Source organism: Parambassis ranga, chromosome 2 (assembly GCF_900634625.1).
Source record: "Parambassis ranga chromosome 2, fParRan2.1, whole genome shotgun sequence".
NCBI lineage: Eukaryota > Metazoa > Chordata > Actinopteri > Ambassidae > Parambassis > Parambassis ranga.
Window position 1 is genome coordinate 21,060,061 of NC_041023.1, and position 26,610 is coordinate 21,086,670.

The window sequence follows — 26,610 nt, forward strand, 5'->3', positions numbered from 1 at the left end:
TGGGAATACAAACACACACACACACACACACACACACAAGAAGACACACACGAACAGGACATGAGGGAGATCCATCTTGTCTGACACTGTGGCGGATGGTTAGAACAAAGATATTCTTCACCCAGACAACCAGACCGAACGCAGCCAATGACAACAGATGGCTGGATTCATCACTGGGACTCACACTTCTGATTGGTAAATTAAATGTAAAAAAAGCAAGCACTTGTTCAGCAGGAGGAGTGTGCATGTATGTGTGTGTGTGTGTGAGACTTTTTCATGAATGCACCCAAGCTGAAACCAATCTTGTTTTCAGAGCGATTTTCCTCCAATTGTCTGCGAAACATCAGCGCCTGAAATGGATTTCTATTTCAAACAGCCGTCACTCCTTCCATCATGTTTTATGAACACACACACACGTTCACACCTCGTGCTAATTCGACACTGATCTTCCTAAACGAGGCAGACAACAGGTGGCTTCGGTACAGACTCGTTCCTGACACTCAGAGGCGAGCTCTCCTTCAGACGGTGTTATTTCACTTCCGACGCCTTTTAATGTCCTTCTCCTTTTTTTTCCTTCTCTTTCTCCAATCTCCAACAAACTTCTCCATTGTCACGGTGACAAAATTTCAAACGTACGTCACATGATGTATCAAAAAGTCTACTTTCATGTTGTCATTTTCCTGGTGAGGAGGACTACTTCCTGTCTCCTGTTTTTCTTTTCTTTATCTTTTAATCTTATGCCCCCTTTTTCTGTCTCTATTATGTGTTCTGGTTCCACCTTTTCCTTCAATATTTCCATTTTTTTATTTTTCCCTTCTGCTTTTTGTTGTCTTCCTTCCTTCCTTCCCCTAGTTTTCCCCATTCTTCTTCTCTTCTCCTTCTTCTTTCCTTTTCCTTTGACTCCTAATTTTCCTTTTTGCTCATTTTTTTCTCGTCTATTTCTTCTTCATACCTTTTCTCTCTGTCAGCTTAAAACGGTCCTACAGCAGCTCTCTCTCTCTACATGTAACCTCCTTTTCCTTCTCACAAAGCCACTCTACACCAATTCTTACTTGCATTTGTCAAAGGCTATCTCCCTCATTGAACGTACATTTTCACGACAGTTATTCGGAGAAAAGGAGCAGGCGGGAGATAAAAATAACTGGGTTAGAGAGGAATAAAGTAGAGACAAAGCCTCACAGAGAAAGAAAGGGAGACAAATACGTTCTATTCCCCACATCAGAGTCAGAGTATCTGGGCTGTGCAGATGGTACGTGAGTGTGTGTGAGTACATATGTGTGTGTGTGTGCAGCCTGTATGGCAGAGCTGGGCTGCACCAGGCTGGCGTTGGCTGCATCTAATTGAATGCTCATTGGTGTAATTGAAGCCTCTCAGCTCTGCAGCTCCTCGTGTTAAAGACTGGGACCAGATGTCATTCAGCTGTCTCACATCTCCTGCCAATCACTAATGCTCGCTCACCCGCTCTCTCTCACTATCGCAGATGGAGGACCAACAGATCTCCAGATTCAGACACCGTTACTCACCCTCGCTTCCAAATCCCACAGCCTATTTGTCAGTGTGAGTGTAAAGGAAATGTGTGTGTGTGTGTGTGTGTGTGTGTGTGTGTGTGCGCGCTCCACATCAGAGAAATCTTTTTGAAAAACAGTCACAGTGAGACAGCACGGCCAGGGAACACCACAGATTCTTCTTCACGCTGTTTTTTCCAAACACGAAACAACATAAAATTAAGAGCTGACACCTGGCTGAGGGGAGGCAGAGCACGCAGGCTATAGGGATGCGGAAAGGTGACATGAAGAAACTGTTATGATAAGGGTGGGAGGAAGAAGAGGAGGAGGAGTGTCTAAAGAAAAAGAGGCTTAAAAATAAAAAAGAGGTGAGGAGTTTAATGAAAAGAGAGGAGAGCGAATATCCACAGGAAAGTCTTAAATTTAAAGCCCTAAAAATTATATTTCTTAAAGATGAAGATTTTATCTTGTTCAACATTTAATAGGAGAGCTTCTTGGCATGCTCAAGGCTCAGATTAATACAGAACTGGGTTAATATAATATGCATTTTTCATTTCAGCAGCTTCACTTAGGAGAGTTACTGTCCCACACCACTTTATTTCTATTTTCTTGCGTCTTCCTTCGAGTTTGAACTTTCACTGAATGCATTATTTGCTTTATTTCAAAAGGATTTAAAGATCTGCCTGCAGACTGGTGATGCCTGCTTTTAAATATTAACAAAAAACTGTAAACTGTAAAACCTGAAAAAATTACCAAATTGAATTAAGAATTTAACTTTCTGATATTCCTTGATTGTATGATGTTTGACAAATGCAAAAAAAAATTACCAAACCTGAGCTTAGAAACATTTTTGCAAAATCATATCGTCTCAAATAAACAATTGTCAAAAAATGAAATAAGATGTATGATAAATGAAATAAGACAAGATTCTGTTAAAAACGACAAATTCTGCTGCCCTGCTCCTCACTAGGTGGCCATGATTGACTGGTCACATGACCAGCAGTCACGTGACATGAAAAAAGGCAAGGCATTCAGTAGCCTGTGGAGCTCCGGTTTCCTCATATTTTATGAATAATAATAAAAAAAAAATCAAATCAAATCAAGGTGCAGGACTTCGTATTGCAGTGGACAACGAGGCCGCGCTGACTAAAAACAAAACTGCTGACGGGGTTCATTTGCTTTTAACCTGAAGATCGCCTTGAAGATGACAGATAACAGACCCTCCGCCCACACAGAGCAGCAGATGGCGCCAACCTGCAGTACAAGGCATCCAGTGAAAGGAGCCCATTTTTAACCATTTTCTCTCTTTTGCTTCCTCACTTTCTTTCTTCCTCCTTTCTGTGATTCATCCATCCCTGACAAAGCCTCGGTGCTACTGTTACACGCCCAGGGCAACAACTCTTGTCTGGCCTCATTAAAAGATCAAGACAAATCTTAGCAACAGTTAATAAATCTTCGGGGCAAACTCTCTTTACTCCACCACGCGAGTTCATCTGTTATGCTCTTTGGTCGTCTTTTAGAAGTCTGAAAAAAAACAAAGAGGCGCAACAAAGAGTCCACTGCAGTACCGCGGTAGATCGGGGCAGGGGCAGGGGGTTTCAGGGGAGTCTTATCGACTGAGTTTTGACTCACCGGCCATCTGCTGGATCCCGCTGAAGGCTCCGAGGTTACCGGACGAGGCCGCCTGCTGAAGCAACTGAAGAAAGAAAGAGAGATAAAAGGAGAAACAATGAGCTGGGTGGTTACAGCGAGCTCAGTGCATGAGGCTAAACTCATAACGAGCAGTTTAGCAATGTGGTTTTTGCATCAGTGCTCGATGAGTAAATGAGCTGCTAATATAGTTTGATCTCTCCTCTAAGCAAACACTGTTTGTATTCCGCCATGATTCTCTCAGACAAGTTGAGCATGAAAGCTCTAATCTAGCCGACTAATTAGATTCCAAAAACAAAAGTGGAATACTGATGCTGTCAAAAACTCATCCGTCAAAGACTTAAATTAACAGCAAATTAACATCTTGTTTCTATTGTGTGATTGTTTTTTTCCGAGTTCAGAAGATGGAGACGGAGAATTCAAAGAGCAGAAAAATCTGTAAGCCCAGTTCACAAAGACTTTTTATCTCACAGACACAATGATAAGCAGGAAAGGTTTGTCTTTAAAGATTTGTGTTTTAAAGAAAGTTTGATTTGTTTATTGTGCAGTGAGTGACATCTGAGAGGGAGAGTGGATGAGGAAGCACAAACAATGAGCTGGACACCATCCTATAAACCCTATGTATAAAAAAACAGTATATTTAATTTTTAGGTGCTGCGTTGTTTGTTAGATGGCAGTTTGCATCCCTCAAATTATTTTAAACTTGATATTAATTGAAAGGAGATATTCTGTGGTGAGTGATTTACTGTATAAACGTAACAATATAAGTCATAATCAAGCCTCAGGTGATAAGAAAAGTCATTAATCCTCTGAACTCCAGAGTTAAATTTAGACAAAAATTACTGTAAACTGTAAAAAAGAAAGAAAAAATCAATTTCCTAAGTTCTGATGGTCTTTGAACGCATCACGTGAATACATTATTAACTCTTGAGCTTAAAATCTTGATATAATAGTGATTAAATGTGAAGGAAAAACATACAGAAATTCCTGTTTGGGGCTTAGACTCTGACAGTGAACATATATGTGCTGTAGCAGAGACATTATTTTGTAATTCATTTCTCATCATGTAGATTTATGATGTTTCTAGTCTTAAAGTCTTTTAGTCTTAAATGAGAATTCCATTAGAAGGACTTTGCATAGAGAATGTTCTTTTGTCTCCTTTTTATATCAGGTGTGACATTGTTCAGATGTGGAACAAAAAATCTGATCTTCTGGGAGCTTAAAACCTTATTTCCTCACTATGACACACTTCCAGGAGAAGGAAGAGGAGGAAGAGGAGGAAGAGGAGTAGGAGTAGGAGGAGGAAGGAGAAACAATTGCAGCGCCAAAGATGGGGTTACAGGACAAAAGGAAGAAGGGAGGAAAAGACCATGTGTGAATATTTTTGTGTTGTTTGGGGTGCTTCAGTTTTTGCAGTAAGGGATGGAGGAGGAGGTTGATGGTGGAGGTGAAAGAAGGTGGGCGGTGTGGCGACTCTCCTTACAGCCAGATACTGCGGAGTGAGGCCGCCCAGGCCCGTCAGGCTCCCCCAGGTGGTCGCACTGTTGAGCTGCTGCATCTGCTGTGCCAGCTGCTGCTGCAGACGCCGCTGCTCCTTGTCCTTCTGCGTGTCGGCGAACTTCACCACAATGGGAGATGAGCAGCCCTGAGGGAGGAGATGGAAGAGGAAGAGGAGGAGGAGGAGGAGGAGGAGAAGAGATGAAGGCAAAATAGAAGAAATAGGAGGAGCAAGGGAAGAAGAAAAAGAAAGATGAAGACAGAAGAGGAGAAGACAGGAGACAAAAGGAAAGGAGGAGAGGAAAGGAAAGACAAGGAGGATGGAGGGAAAAAGAAAGGAGAGAAAACAGAAGAGAAGCTTGTTAAAGATTTGGTTGGTGTTTGCACACACACATCATAACAGGGAGGAAACACACATAAAGCTGATTAACACGTGGTGCATAAAACTACCTTTTTACACACAAATCTTCAACCACAAAGACCAACACACTTTTGTATTAATCTTTACCAGAAAGAAAAAAAACCTACTCTCCATTAATATTCCCTCTCTCACACATAACTAGCGACACAGGACACGCACACACACACAGAGTCACACAGGAAAAGTCGACTCTAAAGCCAGTGGGCTTTCTTCTTTCCCCCACAAGGGCTCAGTTATCTCTGAGTCCAGAACGGTTTCACCAGACACAGATTTCCTCAGTTCTCCAACTATTTCATCATCGCATATGAAGAGAGACTTGATGTGTGTGTGAGAGAGAGTGTGTGAGAGAGAGTGTGTGTGTGTCGGCGTATGGGGGGGAGACAGAGAGAGAGAGAGGGGGGGGGGGGGGGGGGTGACCAGGATGTTGGATTTACAGATTGGGACAGTCATGTCAGTGTGATGAAGGTGTGTAACATGTGGCCCAAAGCAGACAGAAAGAAATAAAAGAAAAAAAAAAACAACGCTGCGGATGTTAAAACACAGCAAAGTCATAATCTGATCACACCACGGCATTACTCACACACTCGCAATCAAAGCCTAACTAGGGGCAAATCCGTTGGAAAACAAAGGCAATCTGCCACCGGAGAATAAAAACCTTTTGATTGAAACATTTAGTTTGAGGCACGAACGGCGCTCAGCGGGGGAGAGGAGGGATTTGGCTACTTTGCAGATTTTGCGGCACACTTTCAGAGCTCAGACACATGTCAGGAGTGTGAAAATGTGTCAGGTACAGGTGTTTTGTGTGATGACTTACGAGCACTGTTAAACTTCAGTTTGGCAAAATCAGTCCTTAAACAAGAATCAGCACAGCTGTACAGATGATCGGGTAGATTCAAAAATTTCCGAAACTTTCATAGCCGATTACTACATTTTCAGCATTAAATTTCTTTAAACTGACTCTCCATAAACCATTTTTTACAGTGCAGCTACAATAGTGTTCAAAGCTGTGTGGAGACCCCATGCACATGAAAGGTAGTGGTTTCCAGGTTTCAAACTACATGCTTGTGTTGAACCAAGATGGTTCAGACCCATCCCTGTTGGGGTTTTCTGCTTTCAGAAAAAGTACCCGTTACGTTAAAATTTAGCTTCAGGCATGCTAACTGCTGCTTACAAGTTTTTAACAATACTTAGTGGCTTGCTACAGTATGTTTCCTCTTTGGTGGCGAGCAGGTGGCGCCTTCTCAAACAGCTCGCCACCAGTGATGATCCACCTGCCTCTCAAAACAGTCAACTGTCAATCGAGAAATATGTTCCTCTTTACTTCCTCTAAAATGTTTTAACACTTTCTGAGGAAGCCTTTAAGTGGACACTTGAGAATCTGCAGCCTTGGCTTCATTTTTTGCTCCTGCGGTTGCTTCTTGTTTAAGTCGACGCAGCATTTCCTTGAAACCATGTTGTTACTCTTAATCTGTAAGTAAGCATCGGCTAACTAAATCATTCTTTTTATACTATGATTGAAAGAAAACCTCAAACTCATACTATCTTCAAAAGAAGATAAAATGTAACTTCTAAGCAGACCATCTTTTTCCAGCTAACATCACATCATAGATGCTATTTGCCATAAACCATCTTGATACAGTAGCTTTGGTTTTTATATCCTGCACATATCTTTGGTTCTTTCTGCTTATCTCTGCCTGGTAGCCAGACAGATGATGCAACCTCTCACTTTTTTACAGTGCACCTGTACACTTGTATGTGTGTGTTTCTGTGTGTGTGTGTGTGACCAGACAACCCTTCCTCTGTGGGCCGGAGCTTGACTTTATCAGCTGGATGAGCATGTCTCCTGTCTGACGGCGGCTCGACCATATTTACTCTGTCTCTCCAGCAGTCATTTTCCCTCTTTATTCTGACCGCCGACAGATAAAGTGGAGGAGACGACGGCAGAATTGCATTCGGAGGGAAAGGGTTAGACTGGGGCCTTGCCGCTGCAGTCGATTCCCCTTGAGAAAGGAGCTCCCTATCCCATCTCTGCTAAATATCTCATCACTCTGACTGACACCCAGTAAGAGTGGCGGCGGTGGTGGTGAGGGAGGGCGGGGGGCAGATGCAGCCCAGAATGAGAGTCCTGCTCGGGGGAGACGGGCCGAAGGCCAGAGGCCGCTCTGTCTGATGCTGATGGAAGCCTGGCTCTACTGTGATTGGCCTGCTAAACACATGGTAACTTATGCCATCTGTTGGTTTTTGCTCATAGAAACAAATCATCATTGGTTTTACCTGAGGGGGTTCTAAATAATTCATCATCAATTAGTAACAGCTTGAACTTTTATATATCAAACACAGTGTGATTACAGCGTAAATCAACCCTGAGTGAGATAAAAAATAAAAAAACATCACTGTCCAGAGAAAAGCAGAAAAGATCTGTTTCAGTCTGAATACTTCCCGCTAAGATGGTCTCTAAAAAAATAAACACACAGGTGTCAAAAACTGCAATTACCCGTGTGGCCTCTGGGGGGCATGTCCACTCAGAGAGCTTCTTTCTCACACATCTGCCTGCTCCACAGACACCAAAAAATGCTGGCAAATTACCCTGGACTAAAAAAAAGACTTTCACCTGCACCTTTCTCTGGAGAAAGAAAGAAAAAAAAATCCTCTTTTATTTTACAGATCTGATGCCTGTTCATGTTCATAGGTATCTGTTACTGTTGGGAGTTGGTGAAATCTTTCTGCTGGGTGTAATTACGCCTCATGTTGTGTAAAAATACATTTGTAAACTGCCCGATTTATTTTAAATTGGCTGCTTTTGAAAACAAACAGCAGGGGGCGACATAATGACTTCATCACCGAAATATTTTCACTGCTCCCCCGTAGGCTGTTAAGAGAGCACACACAAGTCGTTAATACAAGGCAACTAATGTCTTCCCATGCTAATTTGTGGTCATATTTTTGTTTTGTTTTGTCTTAAATAGCCATAGTGGGTTCATATATTTCAACAATGAACATTAACCGGATGCTGATGGAGAAGCATCGCTTCATTTTTTTAAAGCTATTTCAGGAGATTTCGCCGACCTCCCGAAACTTTCATATCTAAAGAAAGTAAAGCCTCACAGGACCCTTGCTCACCAGGAGACGTTTCTGCTGGGCATGCAAAAGCCCCCCAAAATAGGGGCTGTGGGGTTGAGAGGGTTATAATGTGAACTTTAAAAGTTCTCCAATTGCAGAAGTTCATGTGTAATGTCCTCCCATCAAATGACACCTGTGATTGACAAGTGGGCTCTGTGTGTGAGCTGACATCATGACAGCCTATGGTCTGAAAATGTATCTGCAGGCGTAGCAATAAGCACCTGGCATAATTATGGTATCCAAATTTATAATTATGTAATTACAGCCTATGGATCGGCTGTGAAAATAGAAGCTCAGCACCTGCTCTCCCTCCTGTGCTGTGATGTGACCTTGTCTCACTGTCCATGTTAAAAAAAAAAAGAAAAAAGAAAACAAAAGTTTTGTCTGAGGGAAAAGTTGCAGGAGTTCGCTCTGCCGTTAAACCTGAAGCCGACTCTTTGAGACAACCGTGAAGAGAGCATTACACATCACTTCCCATCTTTCCCAGAATGCTTAGATGCACACACACAAACTGAACTTATAAGCTCCGGTTCGTTTACCTTGAAAATCAATCCCTCATGGCTTTCAAGAGAGTTTAAGTTCTCTGAATGTTCTCTGTCTCATTTATTTACTACTCTCAGAGCCTCTAAATGTTATGCTCCATGTTATGCTCCACCACTAATACGAGGCTCTGAGAACTCTACATGGGTTTTTTTAGCTTATATCTTTATGTGGCAGTTCAGCACAGGAAGTGACTGATAAGTCTGTGGCCTAGCTGACAACAATTATTCATTGAAGTATTGGTATCAGTCATGAGGACATGGTGGCAATGCTAGTGAAAACTGCTCCTTGACCTTTGTACTGGAAGTCCGGTCACCGTCACCACACAGGAGACCACTGACAAGATTCCTGACATGATCTAATATCACAAAGCTGTGTATCACCCAGGACTGTGTCCATGTAATGTACCGCTATTGTCAAACTACTGATGACCAAGGTGTCACACTGGGTCCTGAAACTCATGTGAATTAAATTCAGCACTTTCGGAGGCAGTCTGCCATTTTGAGATGGATTCAAGAGAGATTTCTGCAACAGTTTGATGGATGAGACTTCCGCCTACCACTTCCAACCAGAAGACAAAGAACAATCCAAAGAGTGGAAACAACCAGCAGGATGCGAATAGGGTGCTGCAGGCCACAGTCTTGCCCTGTTACAGCTGGTGTTCCTCCAGGTTCATTCCTGGGTCTTCTGTTATCATGTTCTCCCAAAATGTGGTATCCATTTCAAGTGCTATGCTGATGACACCCACCTCTACCACTCTACCAAATTCTACTTATTCATCTCTTCCTCTATCCTCCCTCTCCAGCAGTTCCCTTTAACTTAAACTTGGTTTTCATGAAACCGAGGGTACTGACACCACTCGCAGTTTTCATCTGACAGTCTGTATTCCACAGAGTTTTCCTCCACTCTTAAACACATAACACGTCCAGATACAATCTGTCATTTCTGAGGTGGATCCTGAGAGATTTCCGCAGCAGTTTGTAACCATGGACAAGACGCTCAGTGGAAGCCATTTTGACATCAACCTTACTTCTACTTCTACCTTGGCTCTCAAACTAATCACTTCTTGTACCTACATGACAGTAAATCAGGATATTTCCAGTCTTGCTGTCTCCTCTCTTCTCTGCTGTTGACAGATGTGTTTGTTCACTATTTAAACAGACACTGCTGTGTTTTCCCTCATGCTCTACTTAAGCTCTTGTCTGAATGCGCTTGAATGCTCCTGTGTGTGTGTGTGTGTGTGAGGATAATGTGCAAGTGCCCCTCTCTAGTGTCATGTAGAAAAAAACAGAAAGAAAGAAAAATCAGAAATCAGTGCTGATGGAAGGCTGCATGCGGGGAGCCGAGCGCTAAATGAGTCTGTGAATAATGTAAAATACAAATCAACACAAGCAAGCCGACCCACTCCTCTTCTGCATGTGTGTCTTTAGAGGTTCCACAGTGAATTACCTGTCTCGCTCATATCCACTTTCATTACAGCTTGACATTCAGTGTGTGTGTGTGTATGCATGTGGTGTGTACCTGAATGTCATGCCGTAATGAGAATGGATATGACAGTGACAGGGCCATCAATGAATGGAGCACCAGGGGCCGCCCTCCCCTCCTTCCTTGTGACATGGTGGCTGTGATGGGGAATATGTGCAGACAAACACACACACACACACAAAATCATGCCCTGTCTAAGACAGTGGGGTGCAATAGAGCCAAGACAATAACCAAACTCTATTCAGCAGACCTCATTCTCTCATTCGGACCCGAAGTAATTACTTTTAAATTGCAAAACTGAGGAACATTAACAAACGGATGCGGCAATTTAGGTCTGCCTGGGGCGAGACAGCTTGTTTTCAAATGGAAATGAAGGTGTTTTGCTATTGTCCACTGCAATATCGTTGTGTTATGGTTTAAGGCTTTTTTTTCTCCCCTGCGCATGTGATAAAAGAGAGAGGGACACTGGCAGTGTTTACCAGACGACTGCTCAGAGCGGGGATAATTCTAGCTTAATGCTAACACTGACGGAAAAGAGTGTCACTCCTTCTACTCAGGAAGACAGACACGCTTGCTGCCACTCAGCCACATAAATCAACACAGACACTTCACTGATATTTGCAGTGTGACAACACAACAGAACACACACACACACACAGACAGAAGGAGGAGCATGCGTTTTCCCCATGTCAGGGTCACAGCACATCAATAGCAGCCATGATTATCATGATCAGCTCTAATGAGCGGGCTCCAGGGGTGAACACCACTCGTCTTTTTTCCTTTAACACAGCCTGTTATTACCACTTTTTTGTGTCTGACACACACACTTGTCTTATATACCATGTAATTCTGTCCCAATCACAGTCCTGTCATGCTGCCCTGTCACCGGCCTGACAATACTGACGAGGGCGCCCCAAACCTGAACTGTGAACACAAAAGAGCAGTGGCTGGGTCACCCATTACGGCACTGCCGGGGTCGCCGTGCAGCTGATGAGGTCTGTAACACCACCTGCCAATTGTGGCATCGTGTCAAAGGTGCAGATTTTTTTTTTTCTCCAGTTTTTGAGATGTTTATTTTTGAGAATTTGTGACAAAAAAACAGCAAATAAGAGGTACGAGTGATGAAAGCTAAGCTAGTTTCACAGCGTAGAAGACTTTTAAATCTGGTGTCTGTGGTAACATTCCCACTCTGATTCAGCGTTCATAGTATTATCAGTTTTCAAGGTTCATAAAAGGGTTACTGCAGCAGCTTTCTGATGCCTTAGATGCAAAAAGGGATGATTTCACTGTTAAATGTAAAGCGGCAGACTGTGAGGACTAATGATTTATAACAGTGTTAGCTCTGGATAATCCCATGTTCATGCTCAGTAAGTAAACATAACAGCTACATAGACTATTTCAAACATTTTGCTCAAGGCGATATCTGTGTCTGCCCGCTTCCCTTTATGCTCATTTGTGTTAGCAACCTAGCTAGAAGTACTGGATGTATTTTAGGTGTGGCAACAGTGTGGAGTGGCTGCTGAGGTTACACGGCAAAACCTCAATTTTTATCTCCGTAAACAAGCATTCTATACCCGCTATAGTGTTCAATGATAAGGCTCATTTACAAAATGTCAATGACTTGTGTAAAAAGAAATGACGATATGTAGGCAAAAAAAGATGCACGTCTGCATATTACAATAGCACTGTCAGATGAAGTGTATGTACAGTGTGAAAGGAGCTAAAGAGACTGAAAGAGGGAGCAAGAGAGAGTGATGGAGAGAGAGCTGAAGAAAGGGCAAGAGTACCGTACCTCCATAGTCTGAGACTGGTGCATGGCTTTGATTGCATTCTGTGCCATAGCTCTGGTGGAAAACGTGACAAACGCACATCCTGTAAGGAGGGGAAGGGAGGGATGGAGGGACAGTGGAAGGGGGGAGGGAGGAGGGGGACCGGGGGAGGAGGAGTAGGAGGAGGAAGGAGGGAAGACAAGAAAGAACAAAAACAAGACAAAAGGGTTGGACACGTTGTTATAAAAAAACCCAAAACAGAGATTGATACAGAGAACAGCTCACAGGCAGACAACAGTGTTCTCAGTCGCTGTGGAAACGAGCACAGTGTCATGACAACCCCCTCCCTCACCCTGTCCCAACATAACCATCGCCACCACCTTCCTCCTCCTCGCATTAGTCACACCTGGTTCAATCCAACAATGTAAATCTGTTGAAATTTGCATCAAAGTGATTTGAACTCAATTTGTGTTGTGACTGGGCGCCCTCTTTCTCGTTCTCTGTGAGACGGGAAAGAGACGTGGCGGCGGAGGGACAGTACATCTTGGGGGCTCAGGATGACAGAAATCAGAGAGCAAATCATATTAATTTAACCCACAGAGAGACGAAGGAGACATGAAGAGGAGTTGTGGTTGACTTCTCCTCCGTGACTGACAATGATTTTAGCCAATCAACAATGGACGCAGCCGGAGGGGAGCGTGTTATTGGCTGTTTGCAGGGCAGAGGTGAGGCGAGGTTGTGTTTGTCTGGCTGGTTAGGGAGTGATTAGAGGAGATAATGTGAGAAGTGCTTCAACAACACCCCAGGCTAATAATATGCTAACAAACTCACCAAGCCATGTTAGCGCAGCCAGGCCTGAACTGATTACACACACACAGACACACACATGTTCAGGTTCAGCTGGCTAACTCAGCTAGAGTCTGTAAGGGTGGGATGAAAGGGCAGGGAGGAAGAGGAGAGGAAGAGATGGGGGTAGAGAAGATGGACAGATGTGTTGAGGAATCTGCACGAACTTTGTCCTCTTTCACTTCTATCACAAGCTGTGATGGAACCAGGCTGAACCAGACCGATGGATTCTCACTTTTTCAGTGACACACACTTCATGCTAAGTAAACAGAGGACATGTTGAATTTTGAATTTCTTTTTTATTTTGACCAATTAACAAAATAACACTTGAAATAACATGTGTTTTTGTAGCAATGTGCCCTCCAGTGGTTGTGTGAAGGAGCACATGTTAATCTTAGGGCAGAAAAATGGCGGAGAAGCTTGTTGAAGATGGGAGAAATTTGGATATTATCATTTCAAATTGTAAATATTCTAGCTCCTGTGCATTAGGCAGACACTGAGGGGTCATCTTGCACCTTAACACTGATTGCTATGTTTAATTATAAATGAAAAGAAGTTTGGGTTGTTTTGTCTAGTGAAAGGCTTTTATTTTGAAAATAAAAATTATGAGGTGAAGTGATTATTTTTTATCACTACTTTAAATGTAGTAACATTTGAACTGAAAATAAAAGCCTGCTTCAATTAAAGGCGGCGTATCAAACTGTCAAACCAGCATCTGTAGTTTTCACACAGACCTGCTTTCAAACCTGCATCAAACACCTCTGACCTCCTTTTTTCCATGTTTCTGTCCTTGTTAAAGTTTTGTGTCAAAGCTGATTGTGTGACTTAAGAAAAGCCACGTATGAAGGTTATCCCATCCTGCGGCGCTGACCTAGCAAACCCTCCGATGTGTCCTTTACAGCGCTGAGCTGCTACGCTAACTGCTGCTACTATAGATAGATAGTAAAAAAAAAAAAAAAAGAGGGTCATTTTCTTCTCAACTGATTCAGGGGACTGTCTATTTTAGACAGCCCACAATCTGTCATTTAACTGCTTATTTTCCGGGAGGTTGCCTCAAGAAGTAGATCAGCTGTGGAAGGGGGCGGCGCCCTCCACTGGCCCTGATGGAGACTCATCAGTTTGTCTCCTCAGAAGCCCTCCCATCCGACCCAAAAAAAACCTGTTCTATCTTTAGCTCCTGAATAAAGAATTCCTCAGCGCCTGATTCATTTATGTCAAAGTTGTTAATGAATTAAAAGCAGCCATGGTGGAGGCCACACTCTCTGGTTGGTCCCTGCACGTCTTATTTTTCTGCGACGCAGAGATGGTACGTGGCTAAAAATACCTCGCGGGCCGCATTCTGTCGTCAGCGGAGAACCAAACAGTCCTTTAATGAAAGTAGGGTAGCTCCCCAGGCCCAGCCATCCACTGGTGGTGTGATCCATATTTTATTAATAGCGGGATGGTGAAGCGCTCTTCTGATTGATACCGTGGGTTTAATAGAAGCTCAGTGGCGAGGCTAGGTGGGACCGAGGGTCTCTGGGGAGCAGCAGGCACATAAAAATCTATAAAGACCTATTTATTTACATCGTGGTTTGCTGCGTTTATTTAGTAGCCAGGACTGAGCTGGACTACCAGAGATTCCTAAGTGGATTATATTAGCTGTGCAGAAATGAGGATTCAGCCGTGTGAAATATTCATGAGGACAAAAGAGAAGAGCAGAGGAGGGATGGAGAGAAGTGTGGAAGGAGGGAGAGAAGGGAAGAGAAGGAGACCGGTGTGGGATGTCTGAGGTAAAAAAGGGTACAAATTGAAGCAAGAGAGGATTCTAGGACAGCCAGGGTGAAGCAAAGGAGCTTGGGAATTTGAGTTTTTTGTGATAGAGACTCTGTAAACATCCATAACGTCCGACAGACCACAGAAAAATATATGTGACCGACATGGAAGCTGTGTGACGATGACGAAGAGGAGAACAAAGATTTGTAAAAGCCCCTCCATCTCCTCAGCACATACAATCCACAAAGGGGAGGTCTGGGGGTGAGGGAAGGGGGTGATGAGAGGGGGGGTTGTAGGGAGAATAGTGGAGATAAGGTGGGAGGATGGTGGCCAGGTACACTGTGTACATGAGACTGCTGACTGAAACTCCCCCGTCTCGCTCCCAACTCACTTTCTCGGGCTCCCCTTTAGCGCCAATTGATTTCAGACAGTCCGACAAACTAATAAAAGGCTGCTGCAGTCAGAGACACAAGCTCCTGCCAAGCAGGGCTCGTCACCATGGCAACTGAGAAACAGTAGGAGACGCTTACCTTCCAATATGTGGTTAAAGATGTGAGTGAATTTTAGCCCAAACTGCCGTGTTTTCCTCAACAGGAAAGTAAACTTTATGTAATATACTTTGAAAAATGAGACCTGATTAAATTAAATCAGGACACCTATTAGACCAGGTGTCTGTGTTTGAGGGCTATATTTAAACAAAATTTAAAATGTGAGGTTTTGTACATGTTTTTAACATTTTTCATGTAATTTAAATTAATTAGTCACATGTTAAAATCGAGCTCATTTATGATCAGGCTTACATTAAAAAAAAAAAATACTTTTTATGACTTTATGATTTGTGGTTTATTTTTTCTGTAAATCTACAACTTTAATGTAAAAAAAATTGGGATTTTTTTGCAGTTCTGTGAGTTGGGAGCGAGAACAGCCAAGCACAAAAGACAAGTTAATATTCAGTCTTTTCTTTAATGAGATGCACTCATATTTAAATCAAATGTGAGGGTGCATTTCACATTTTTAGAACCTGTCGTGCTTTGTAAATTGAGAATGTCAGCCTATTGTAGGTTATTTTGGTACCAGAATCATGTTTGGATTGCTTACTTTTAAAAATAACACCAAATAAAAGCTAATGGCTATGACATGTAAGTTCTGTTTTGTCAAAGACATTTATCTCTGTCAATCTGCTCTGTAAAGAGATTAGGACTAGCTTACAGTGAGGCTGAACTGCAGGGGAGGCGAAGGATGTGAATGGAGGATAAGAGGTCAGAGTAGAAGGAAGGGTGTGGGGGGGGGGGGGGGCAGAGAAAATGAGAAAGGGAGCGAGGGAAAGCGAGAGAGAGAAAGAGAGAGAGAGAGGGGTGGAAAAGAGATCTACAGAGCAAAAGGAGAGGCATGTGTTCACAGTGACCACAGCAGCCTCACTGTGCTGCTCCAGTTCATTTACATTTCCTCCAACATTGATGTTGTTGAAGGGAAACATTCTCCACCGAGCAGCTGGTTGGAAACAGGATCTGAATCACAGAGCGGCCATATTGGTCTGAATTTTTCTGGTTGACACTATTCTTAGCTGACTCATCTTACTCTTTTATTGGTGTACTTCTCTTGTCAGTACGCCTTCTGCGGTCTGTTAGGATTTATAAGTAAGTCCTCATACATCACTTTCAGTTAATAATGACCCATAAGAGGCCCACTGTCTGGACTTCCTGTTGCACAGAGGATGTGAGCGTTATGTAAAGTTCATGGAGTTAAAACAATAACCCTGTTTTCAATATAAGTGGTTAAAACAACAGATATGGCCTGAGCGTTGATTTGAACTGGTTTTGCTCCCCTAAAAGCTCAAAACATTTTCTGAGCTTTTATTTTGAAACATCTGATGCTGCAGACAAATACAGCTTTCAGAGCCCACCTACACCGCTCAGAACTCATCAGTGGTTCAAGGTTGACTTTCATTCAGGAAAAAAAACATGTTTACACACAAAAGGCTTAGAAGGCCATGTCAGTTAATATGTTAGTCAGAGAAATGCTGTCAGAGGAATCGTGTGATTTTTTTTTATTAGAAGTTTAATGTGAATGGATTCTGTCTTCAACCAGCCAGCTTCTGGGAAACCCCTCTGAGGGTTGTGAGTGGAGCCGAACACAATGAACTGCAGCCGCCACTCAGGCAGTAATATTCAGAGCAGATAAGAGTGAGTCAGAGCAGAACAGGTACCTCTGCTGAGCCCATCGGGCCCTCGAAGGATCCGGCACTCCTCGATCTGTCCGAACGCAGAGAACATGACCCGGATGTCGTTCTCGTTGCACTTCTTCGACACCATGCCGATGAACAGCTTCCTGTCTTCCACTGCTGCAGGACGGAAGAGATCATGTCAGATTTTGACTTCATAGAATGTACATATTTTAACTATCACAAGTAAAAACACAAACAGATGATGTTCCCCCATGATCCCTTTATTTATTAACACTGTATGCACTGATTTTGGGTAATTAATGGGAGTAGCAGACCTAAAATTGCACTTGAATTAAATTTTTCTTGAGCGGAAAATAAATATATAAATAAAAAGTGAGAACAAAGCAAAAAACAAAAAAAAAACAAAAAGCGAAAAATAGGGAATGAGACAGAACAAAAAAACAGCAATCAAAAGAAACAGCCAGAAAAAGAGGGAAAGTGTGAGAGAGATGGAGACAGACAGAGTTCGTGTATTTCATCATGCCATCTGCGCCGCTCTGATCAATGTCTCATTATCACTTCAACACCGACTGCTCGCTGAGACTCTGTCCTCTCCTCCTCTTCCTCCTCCTCCTCCCTGACACAACTGCTCCCTCTACGGTGCAATCTCGAGGAATGGGAGCCGGCTGCAGGTGACGGCCAGAAACTTCAGTGTGTGAGTTTGAATCTGCCTGAGAGTGAAATCGCAGAAACAATGTGTGTGTGTGTGTGTGTTCCCACCACATTCAATGCAATGCTAATCCAATTCATTTTTAATGAGGAAACTGTCAGCTCTTACCGCGAGGCGAAAGAGATAAGCGGTCTGTTGCACTCTGGGAAATCAATAGCGCACTTGTTTATTTTGCTGTTTGAATTGTTTGTGTGTTTAAAAAACAAACCGTCGGGATACGCTGCCAAGATAAGTGTTGCTTCAAAAAGCTTTAACTCCTTTGTACACACTCTGTGTGTGTGTGTGCATCACTCCAGAGAAAGATTACCACAAGTCTAACAGCAATGTAATTAATTTAGCCTACTCCGTGTCGATAGAAAAGAAAGAGAGGAGATATTGTTACAATTGACTGTTTCTGTTTTTCGGACGAGGCGGCGCAGGCGGGTGATAAGAGTCATAACGCCGGCTCGGGGAGGATCTGGAGTCAGTGTTGCATTCTGGGATAAATCGCAGCAAGATTGGCTTCATGCTGAGTTTCTACACGCACATACAAAAAAAGAAAATGTTATCCGCCATCTCCTCCGCCGACTGAAGTTCTGAGCAGCCATGTGTCACAGTTATAGCGGGTTTATTAAAGGTCATTACCACTAAGTGGATGGATATGAAACACATGGTCTCCATTCTTACTTTTTTATCAAGTCTTCTGATGGTTATTTCTTATAAAGTCACATATCAGTGGAGCGGGTGACGGCGTCGCTGTGCCTGCGTGTCAGTAAACCTCTGTGATGGTGTCAGATTGGTCATTTTCATATTCAGCTTCAAGGGTCACTTCATCTAAGACATTTTCTCACTCCACTGCCATGCAAAATAAATCACTTTATACAAGAACATTTGCTGATTTCTTGAGCTCAATTGTGTTATTAGGAGAAATTTAGCACCTGATTATCCATCCAGAGCTAATCTGTAACTGGAAAGATGTTTGTTTTTAATGTGGTTTTGTTTTTCATGTTTTTTCCAAATGAAATAACATTTATTTTTTTGTCCTATTTGAGCAGCAGCAGGAGGCTCAGCTGAAAAATAGTTTACAAATTGAAGGGAGAACAGCCTGAGCTTTAACCTTAGAGATGAGTGAAGTCTGAGCCGAATGTAGGAATTACTTTCTACTGATTTCTACAAAACTACACCCGAACATCAAGTCTTTGTTTACAGTCAGGAGTCAGTTGTCGTTGAGTGGAGTGAATTTTTTAACGCCCAAGCAGTAAACTTTTAAATATAAGAATCAGTTTCAGTTGCTGATGGTGGCTGCTAGGTGAGACGACCAGCATGTCTTCATAGGCTGCAAAGCCAATGAAGGCCAGGTCTGTGTCCTTGAAGGATGCAGCCACCTGAATTTGGACCCCGCTGTTGACAATAAATAAAGAAACATGGCAGACGTATCGTTTAAAGCAACACACTCTCTGTCCAGCAGCCTCCTTGTTAGGATGAGAATTAACAGAAAGAAGAGGGGCAGAGAATAGGAAATCAATTCAGGACTGGATCTGCAAAAAACAGGGTGATCTGAGGATGAGGTGTGTGACAGTGCCTGTGTGTGCTTGTGCTTGTTGGGTAAAGTAGATGCATTAAGACATGTGTAGAGGAGAGTGCATACAGTGTGTTTGTATGAGCCAGCAGCCACAGGGGACAGAGGCGGGTTCACCACCAGGCCAAAACAATTCAACTTTCCATGACCTCCGTCTGAAGCGCCTTAATAATTCATCTTTATATAAAAAATATACTTATATATATCAGCATTTTACCACCCCCCTCCCTCCCTCGACCAGCACCAGCTCTTTCTCAGCTCCTCTCTTATGTCTCTCGTCCAATCTTCTCTCCCCCCCTCATCCCACCTGCCAGTCAACCAGTGAGCAAACACACGGATGAGATAGCTATTACCAAGCAAATTCAAAAAGGCTATTGATGCATGTGTGTGTGATATTGATGCATCTATCACTGTGTGTGTGGCTAGCCACTTACCATTAGATTTCTCACTGTCTGCAGGTTTCATCTGAATCGGGTGGTGCATCTGTAGAGAAGGAAAGGAAAGACAAAAACATTATGAATGTCTGCAACAATTAAACAACAAACAAACAAACATGTCTGACCAGTGTCTGCTACAATGGTTGGTAAAACAGTAGAAGAAGAGAAAAAAGAACAAGAAGAACAGCAACAAACAAACATTTAATGTCAAGACAAAGAACAAAAACTGACATAAAGAAGAAGCTTTGCTCAGCATTTCTGTCTAGCTTTTGCAAAACTACCCAACATAAACACATGAAAGTTGTCTTCTTGTCTCCTTGCCACACAGCAGTGAACACATTCTTACATATGCTGCGGGCCATTAGCTCCCAAAACGACTTGGTTATATTTAGGGAAAGAGATTATGACATAAAACATGTTCTTCCCCCATCTCCAACAAGCTTCTCCCCCATTTTCTGGTTGCAGTTGAACTGGGACAGATTGGTGAGTGGACATGACAAAGGAAGTGATGATGTGGATCTCTGCAGGTTTCTGATTGGCTGGCTTCTGATAGACAGAAGTGTCAAAGACAAAGCATTTTGAGATACTCTGATCGTACTGTGCTGTGTATTTTGTGGAGATACGTGATATGCTTGTCTCTTTAGACACTGGATATCTCTCTGATGTGCAGTTTAATGGAGCTGAATGATGTATGTGTTTTTAAGGTGGTGGGTCTTCTTTTATGGAAAACAAGAAAACACTTCACAGATGAGAGGGCTTTGTCACCTCTCTCTCCCTCCTCCTCTTCCTCTGCCCCTCTTTTTATTCCCTCCATCTCTCTTTCCTTTATGGGAGATTATGTGGCTGTTTGATCTGCGCAGAGACGAATGACAGTGATTCTCCAAATCTAGCCCGGTATCAATCACACTCAGAGTCAAATACCAGCCGCGAGTAAGTGTGTGTGTGTCTGTGCCGGAGCGTGTGCATCCGTACAGGTGTGTATGTGCCCCGTCTTACCCATAACGCCCCTGGGCTCAGTCACGCTGTGACAGAAGGCTTTGATCTTCCAATTCTATCACACACCTTTATCCCAACTCTCTCCCTCTTGCTCTCGTCCTTATCATCCTAACTCCCTGATTTTTTTCCCCCATCTTCTCTCAGACCTGTCCCAGACACACACACACACAGAATCCGTTAATTAGTTCTGAAACCTGCCTGATGGGGGCAGTAAATGGTGGGGGACAAAACAGATTGGAAGATTGAAAAATTGAGAAATGAGTAAATAGAGATTTATGAATTAAAGAAATCAAAACAAACAAAGACATTGAAGTCTTGTAACTAGCAAACTTATCTAAGTGAAAAAGAAATAAAACATTAAAAATTAAAACAGTGCCATGATGAGATAAAAACATGTCAACAAAGACAACCTGAAAAAAAGACAAAACAGGAGAAGGAAAAAGAGGGAAGAGAGACACTGGACAGGCAGGAATAGTCTGCAGCCCTTCAGGCTGGAATCTCAGTGCAGTATCACTAACACAAGGACAGATGCAGGGACATGGATGAAGTGTGTGTGTGTGTGTGTGTGTGTGTGTGTGTGCGTGGGGGTTGAATCCACATCAAAAGAAGGAAAGTCATGTCAAAGCAAACCTGGAAGTCACATCAAGTCAGTTTGCGTTAATCCATTTCAAAGTCTGTCCTCTGAAGGCAAAAACAAAAAACAAAAAAAACAAAAAACAAAAACAAAAGGCATGACAGCATCCGCCATGCTGCCGTCATTCACTCCTGAAAAACACTGCCAGCAGCTCCACACACACACACATCTACCCACATGTACAGAAACACAATCGCGCAGGTACAAAAAAAAAAAAATAAAAACAACATCTGGCTTTCAGGCGTCTCCACCTCAGGTCTGTCTACCCAGAATGCCCGGTGGGCGGCGGCGGCGGTGCTGTCGACATGTTTGATCTTGGCAAGCTCCTGCCGAGACCCACAAAGCAAGACTCTCCTTTGCCATCCCATAATTCCACAGTGCTGTTTCTTCTTGCCTGGCAGGCCCACAGCCGCAGTCTGCCATTCATTATGCACTCAGCGGGAGCCCGGCAAAAGTCCTCGCCACACTCAGACTCATAAAAAAACGAGTCACCGCATAGAGACGTGTGATGCTGCGCTGGCGTTTAGCTTCCACTTCCTGTTTACCTGCTACAGCGAGTCCTACCTGAGAGCTAATTCGTCCTCTTGTGCCAAAAACCTCCTTTTCCAGCCATGAGTCTGTAAATCTTTAACTGAAGTGGTTTTCATAAGCCACTCTGAGCCACTGCATGATAATTAATCACAACATGATTTACTAAATCAGAGCTCAACACTTTACAGGGCAGCTGTACCGTTCAATTGAATGTAATTTCCCCGATGTTCGATTATTACATAGTAAAAAGTTTGCCTGAGCTTTAAGAGGCTTATTACCTGCTCGTAATGCATCCACATTACTCTTGAAGCAAAAGTGTCACCATTTGTTTTTAACCATTTTTTTGAATTGCCTTTTTACAAACCGCACTGTTCTGCCCTGATTGACTGAGTCACGCTGTGCATGGCTGTAAAACACATGATAAATGCACACCTTTGGAAAATTGATTAACATTTCATTTACATATTAATGTGCAAACTGGAAGTAGCTGCTCAGGCCTCTAATAATGAGTGCCACAATGTTGTTACTGGTTAAGAAATACATGGCTGAGAATAATAACTCCTCTGAGTGGCTCTGCAATCACTGCAGTGTGTTATTATTATTATGAGCATGATGTAAATTGTTTAATTGCTTTGCATTTGTTGTTCCAGGATGGCATGGGGATCACTTCATTCATGTTTCTTATTTAAAACTTAATCAAATCCACTCATCACATCCATATAGTACAAAATAAAAGCCTCAATGTGTATCTGTGGATACCTGTTAAGCTGGCTTAAATTAAAAACAACACACTTCCCCTTTCATTCTACCTCAATTTGGCCGCTGCATCCTTCACATTTGACCTGCTCGTCCTATTTTCAAAGGCTTCTACAAATAAGGCAATGAAACTCAGCCTTCCTTTTCCTGTCCTAAGAAGCTTCGTGCACCAGTAAAAAAAAAAAAAAAGCCACACCGGACCCTGCTTTAATGTCTGAACAGCAGGCAGCAAGCACAAACAGCTGTCAAGATCGCAAGGTCAGTGCAAACTTTGCAGCCAACTAAGGCCAGGCCTTTGTAGCCAGGTCCTTTAATGGAGGCAGCGACACTTCTATGTAAAACAGCAATAGCATCCAGTTAATTTAGCATGTACATGTTTAGTTAGAACTAAACATGGTGAAGCAGCATCTCAGTTCCATGCAACAAAAAAACCTTTAAAATAACATCTCACATGATGTTTGACAATATTTTTTTGTTTAGTTTTTTTTTTTTTTTTTTTACAATGCCTGCAATGTTCTGTAATTTTTTTAATTGGACTCTTTCCATTTTAATTATTTTTATGTTCTTCTCTAATCCCTGTTTTTAATTGAATATGCTGTACAAATAAAGCTGTCTGGCCTTTTTAATTTTAAAGTTTCAATATGACTAATGTACTGTGACATTCAGCTAGCATCTGTCTGTGGTTTGAGTAAGTCCTCTTTCTACTTTCAGCTGTTTTTGGTCTCTAGCACCTCCACCAAATATGTTTCATTAGTTAATTGGCAAGAATAAAAAAATGTAATGATGAGATAAAGCATTAGCAGGCTGGTTCCCTTTGGGTTTGACACCTGATTTCATACAGTCGTTTATAAAATACTGTGTGATCGAGGTTTAATATGCCCATAAATAAGTTACAGTTATACAGGATTAACTTATCCAATCACCATAGGTTATTTATGTGGGTAGAAAATGGGGACCATAAGGTCCACATTACAGCAGAGGGATCAGCCAGGATGGATTTTACGACCTTCCAGTTATAGGACAGTCTCTTTAATCACCCTTCGCTTTCTGGCTGAGGCGAGGTGTCTATCTGTCGGACTAGCTGATGAAATGTCACCCAGCTGCTCACCCCCCTACCCCCTTTGAGGTTTTTATACCTTTATATCCTCGTCGTGTACAGAGCACCCAGTCTATGGCCTGTACTGCACCTCCAGGATGGCTGTTAAATAGTCCCGCCTGGTGCATCAAGTGCAGGAAACCCGACACTTCCTAAATGTTAACTGCTGCTCCTAGGTTAACGTTATCCCCTGTTGCCTCCTGTACCCCACCGATGTCTTTCAAGAATGCCCTGGTGCTTAAAAGGTCAGAGGTTGACTTGTCCTGGAGCCACAGGACTAACTTGAGGCTCATACTGGGAATAGAAGAAGTGTGTGTGCTGTAAGGAGTGTGTTTGTGTGTGTGTCCTTTACCAGCCGTTGGCACCTTCAAAGCAACAGCCAAGTTCACATGACCGGAGTGTATGTGCCAAAAACTGAGGAGCTCACATACTAAATGCTGCACTCTTTATCTCTCTCTCTCTCTCTCTCTCACACACACACACACACATATTGGAAGGTGACCACACACACACTCCTGCCTCTCCCCTCTGAAGGTGTGACGGTGAGCTGCTGGGTCAAAGTCAGACAGATGGCCCTCACAGTTGGGATTCAATATCGGTGACCAAGACCATACGACTGGCCACATACACACACATGCAACTGAAAGTCTATCTCTGGCAACACACCGACAAAGGCGTAGCAGCACACGTATGACCTCCAGACAGTGATCATTACCAAAAGACACCTCACATTTTTAGAAAACACTCATTGACACTTCTGCAGTACAGAATTGATCTGCATTAAACTAATGAGATATTAGGACTGATTATACACACTGCACATCGTATAAATCTTGATGTCAACATGCCATTTTACTGTTTGACTGTTAGCACTACACATAGTTAAGGGGTCAGGTAGACTTAAGCACTCCAATGATGGCCCTGGCTTAAACCACTACACATAGGTGGTCAATATAGGGTGGATCCTTTGAAATCTTATCCTTCAAAGGACAGGTGAGACACAAAAATTGAGCAGTCTAACAAGTATTTGTAATATACTATTGTAGTAGTAATGTGATAAAAGTGCAGGATACACTCTTGAAGGAATTTAATGATGCAGCATCCTGGAAATGCAGCCTAGAAAGGATTCTTTGACTCAAGGAGACAAGAAATGACTTTCAAAACTGCCCTTCAGCCAACCTACAGTCTGCTGCAGAAGTTTGTCCATCTTATGCACAAAGTAAGGCTAAAGTTTGGATGGGGATGCAGGTGTGTTAGAGGTCTAAGATCAACAAGCGGGCATATATCCATCATTTCATATCCTCATGTCGCTTCCTGAAGCCATCATTGGCTTAAAAGCTGACATGACACTGAATATACAGCGTCAGCTTGTGTTTTATGATATAGCTGGTTGGACAAATACAAAACAAACCTGAGCTTTTACCTCCCCCTACACACACACACACACACACACACTTGACACATCACTCCGACAAACACCTGCACGCTGATAAAGAGTGACTTTAAAGCTCGCTCTGCTTTCAGCAAACACTCGGCTATAAATCAAATTGTCCTTTACAATATCCCTCGTCTTAGCAGCGCTTAGCGCACAGTTAGCCTACATTATCCCCACTTCATTTAGCTCTGTAAACAATTAACCCAGTGTGTGTGTGTGTGTGTGTGTGTGTGTGTGTGTGTGCAGAATGATTGAGGGATTTGGCATTAGGTATGCTGCATCGCGTCTCCACACTAACTACTCTAAGTGTTTAACATAGTTAGCCTGCATTTACAGCCATTGCTCCTCTCCTCCTCCTCCTCCTCCCCCCCAATAAATCAATATGCTTAAACGTTGCCACCAACTTGGAGAGAAAAGCGGGGTGAGTGGAGTTAATTTGAAACAAGCGATTAATATTTCTTTCTTTAAATAAGAGAGCACACACACACACACACGCACACACTGAGGATCTGTGCATCGATGAGGTTTGCTTTCCTTCAGCTCTGTTTGCGATAGCATTTGGGTTTCACTACAGCAATTACAGCCTTTAATTGAATTGATTTCGATAATGAGCCTCTGTAATGACACTGCTGTGGGAATGGTTGAGTATGTGTGTGTGTGGTGTTTGGAATGAATGAGCCACTGTTGTTTTTCTGGACTTAAATGATCTGTGAGGAGGCGAGCAGGATTTAAAGATGAGGACACACACACACACACACAGAAATGCATATTTAAAACATTGGTGTGTGCTGCTCTAATAGCTGGTCAGCTGTCTCCATTCAGCCTTTTTATAAACCACTTGTCCGAGGTCTAACCTTTCAGCTTGTTGCATAATATCCTCCAGGCTATAACACATGAATGTTTGATGACACTCGGCTTACTACATGATAAATTTAATATCCTACACCGCTGTATTTCCGCTGTTTCGGGGGCTTAGCACCACCTACATTTGCTTCCTAGGTTTCACAGGGAGCCTGTTTGTGGCAGCCCACAAGTTGCCAAAATCTTTTAAAAGGGGTCTGAAGAGTAAATCAGCTGGTGCATCAGTCAGTGTGACTTACCTCCTCTCTTTTTTTTTCTTCCTCCCTTACTGCCGCTGGCTTCTTAAGTGCTGAATGGAGAGCCATTGTGATAGAGCAGCGATATGTGTAATAGGCTTGCACCTGAACAAACAACACACATCGACTGACAAGCTGTGGACATGGAGCATTCTTCCCCTCGCTGCACTGCTATCAGGCACTTTAATGAAAACACACTTCAAACACACAGCTGATAAATGCTGGCCTTTTATAGATTGTAATATGATGGATCTGTTTTGATTATATTCAGAGCTCATTACAGAATTGATTGATAGAGTTTGGAGCTGATCTCAAATTCTTCCTATGAAGGGTGGATAAATCTGGCTGCTATTGGCTGCACAAACATTTTTTAACATTAAATATAACGTGCAATTTATATTGAAAAAATCAACAAGAGTCAGATATGGCCCCCATATTGGTCAACCATGGTACAGCAGACAGTCCAACAAGACTGCAACACTATCAGTCAGTTTTATAAGCCATAAACAACCCATCAGCTTAAACATACAATCATCTAACCTCCCTTTTGAGAGCTGATGAACCAAATCAAGGGTTAAAAAAACTGGA

At 42.7% G+C, this 26,610-nt stretch overlaps 1 protein-coding gene across 10 annotated transcripts in view; it reads right to left on the reverse strand.

The window, feature by feature from the left end:
• Positions 1-26,610, reverse strand: part of celf2 (cugbp, Elav-like family member 2) — a 156,288-nt gene that overhangs the window by 16,535 nt on the left and 113,143 nt on the right. For all 10 annotated transcript variants that reach the window (XM_028420431.1, XM_028420415.1, XM_028420396.1 and 7 more), the window contains 5 exons: positions 19,475-19,523; positions 16,795-16,929; positions 12,011-12,090; positions 4,639-4,800; positions 3,138-3,201 (listed from right to left, as the gene is read on the reverse strand). In XM_028420431.1, coding sequence (XP_028276232.1) covers positions 3,138-3,201; positions 4,639-4,800; positions 12,011-12,090; positions 16,795-16,929; positions 19,475-19,523 — 490 coding nt within the window. The remainder of the gene's footprint in view (positions 1-3,137; positions 3,202-4,638; positions 4,801-12,010; positions 12,091-16,794; positions 16,930-19,474; positions 19,524-26,610) is intronic.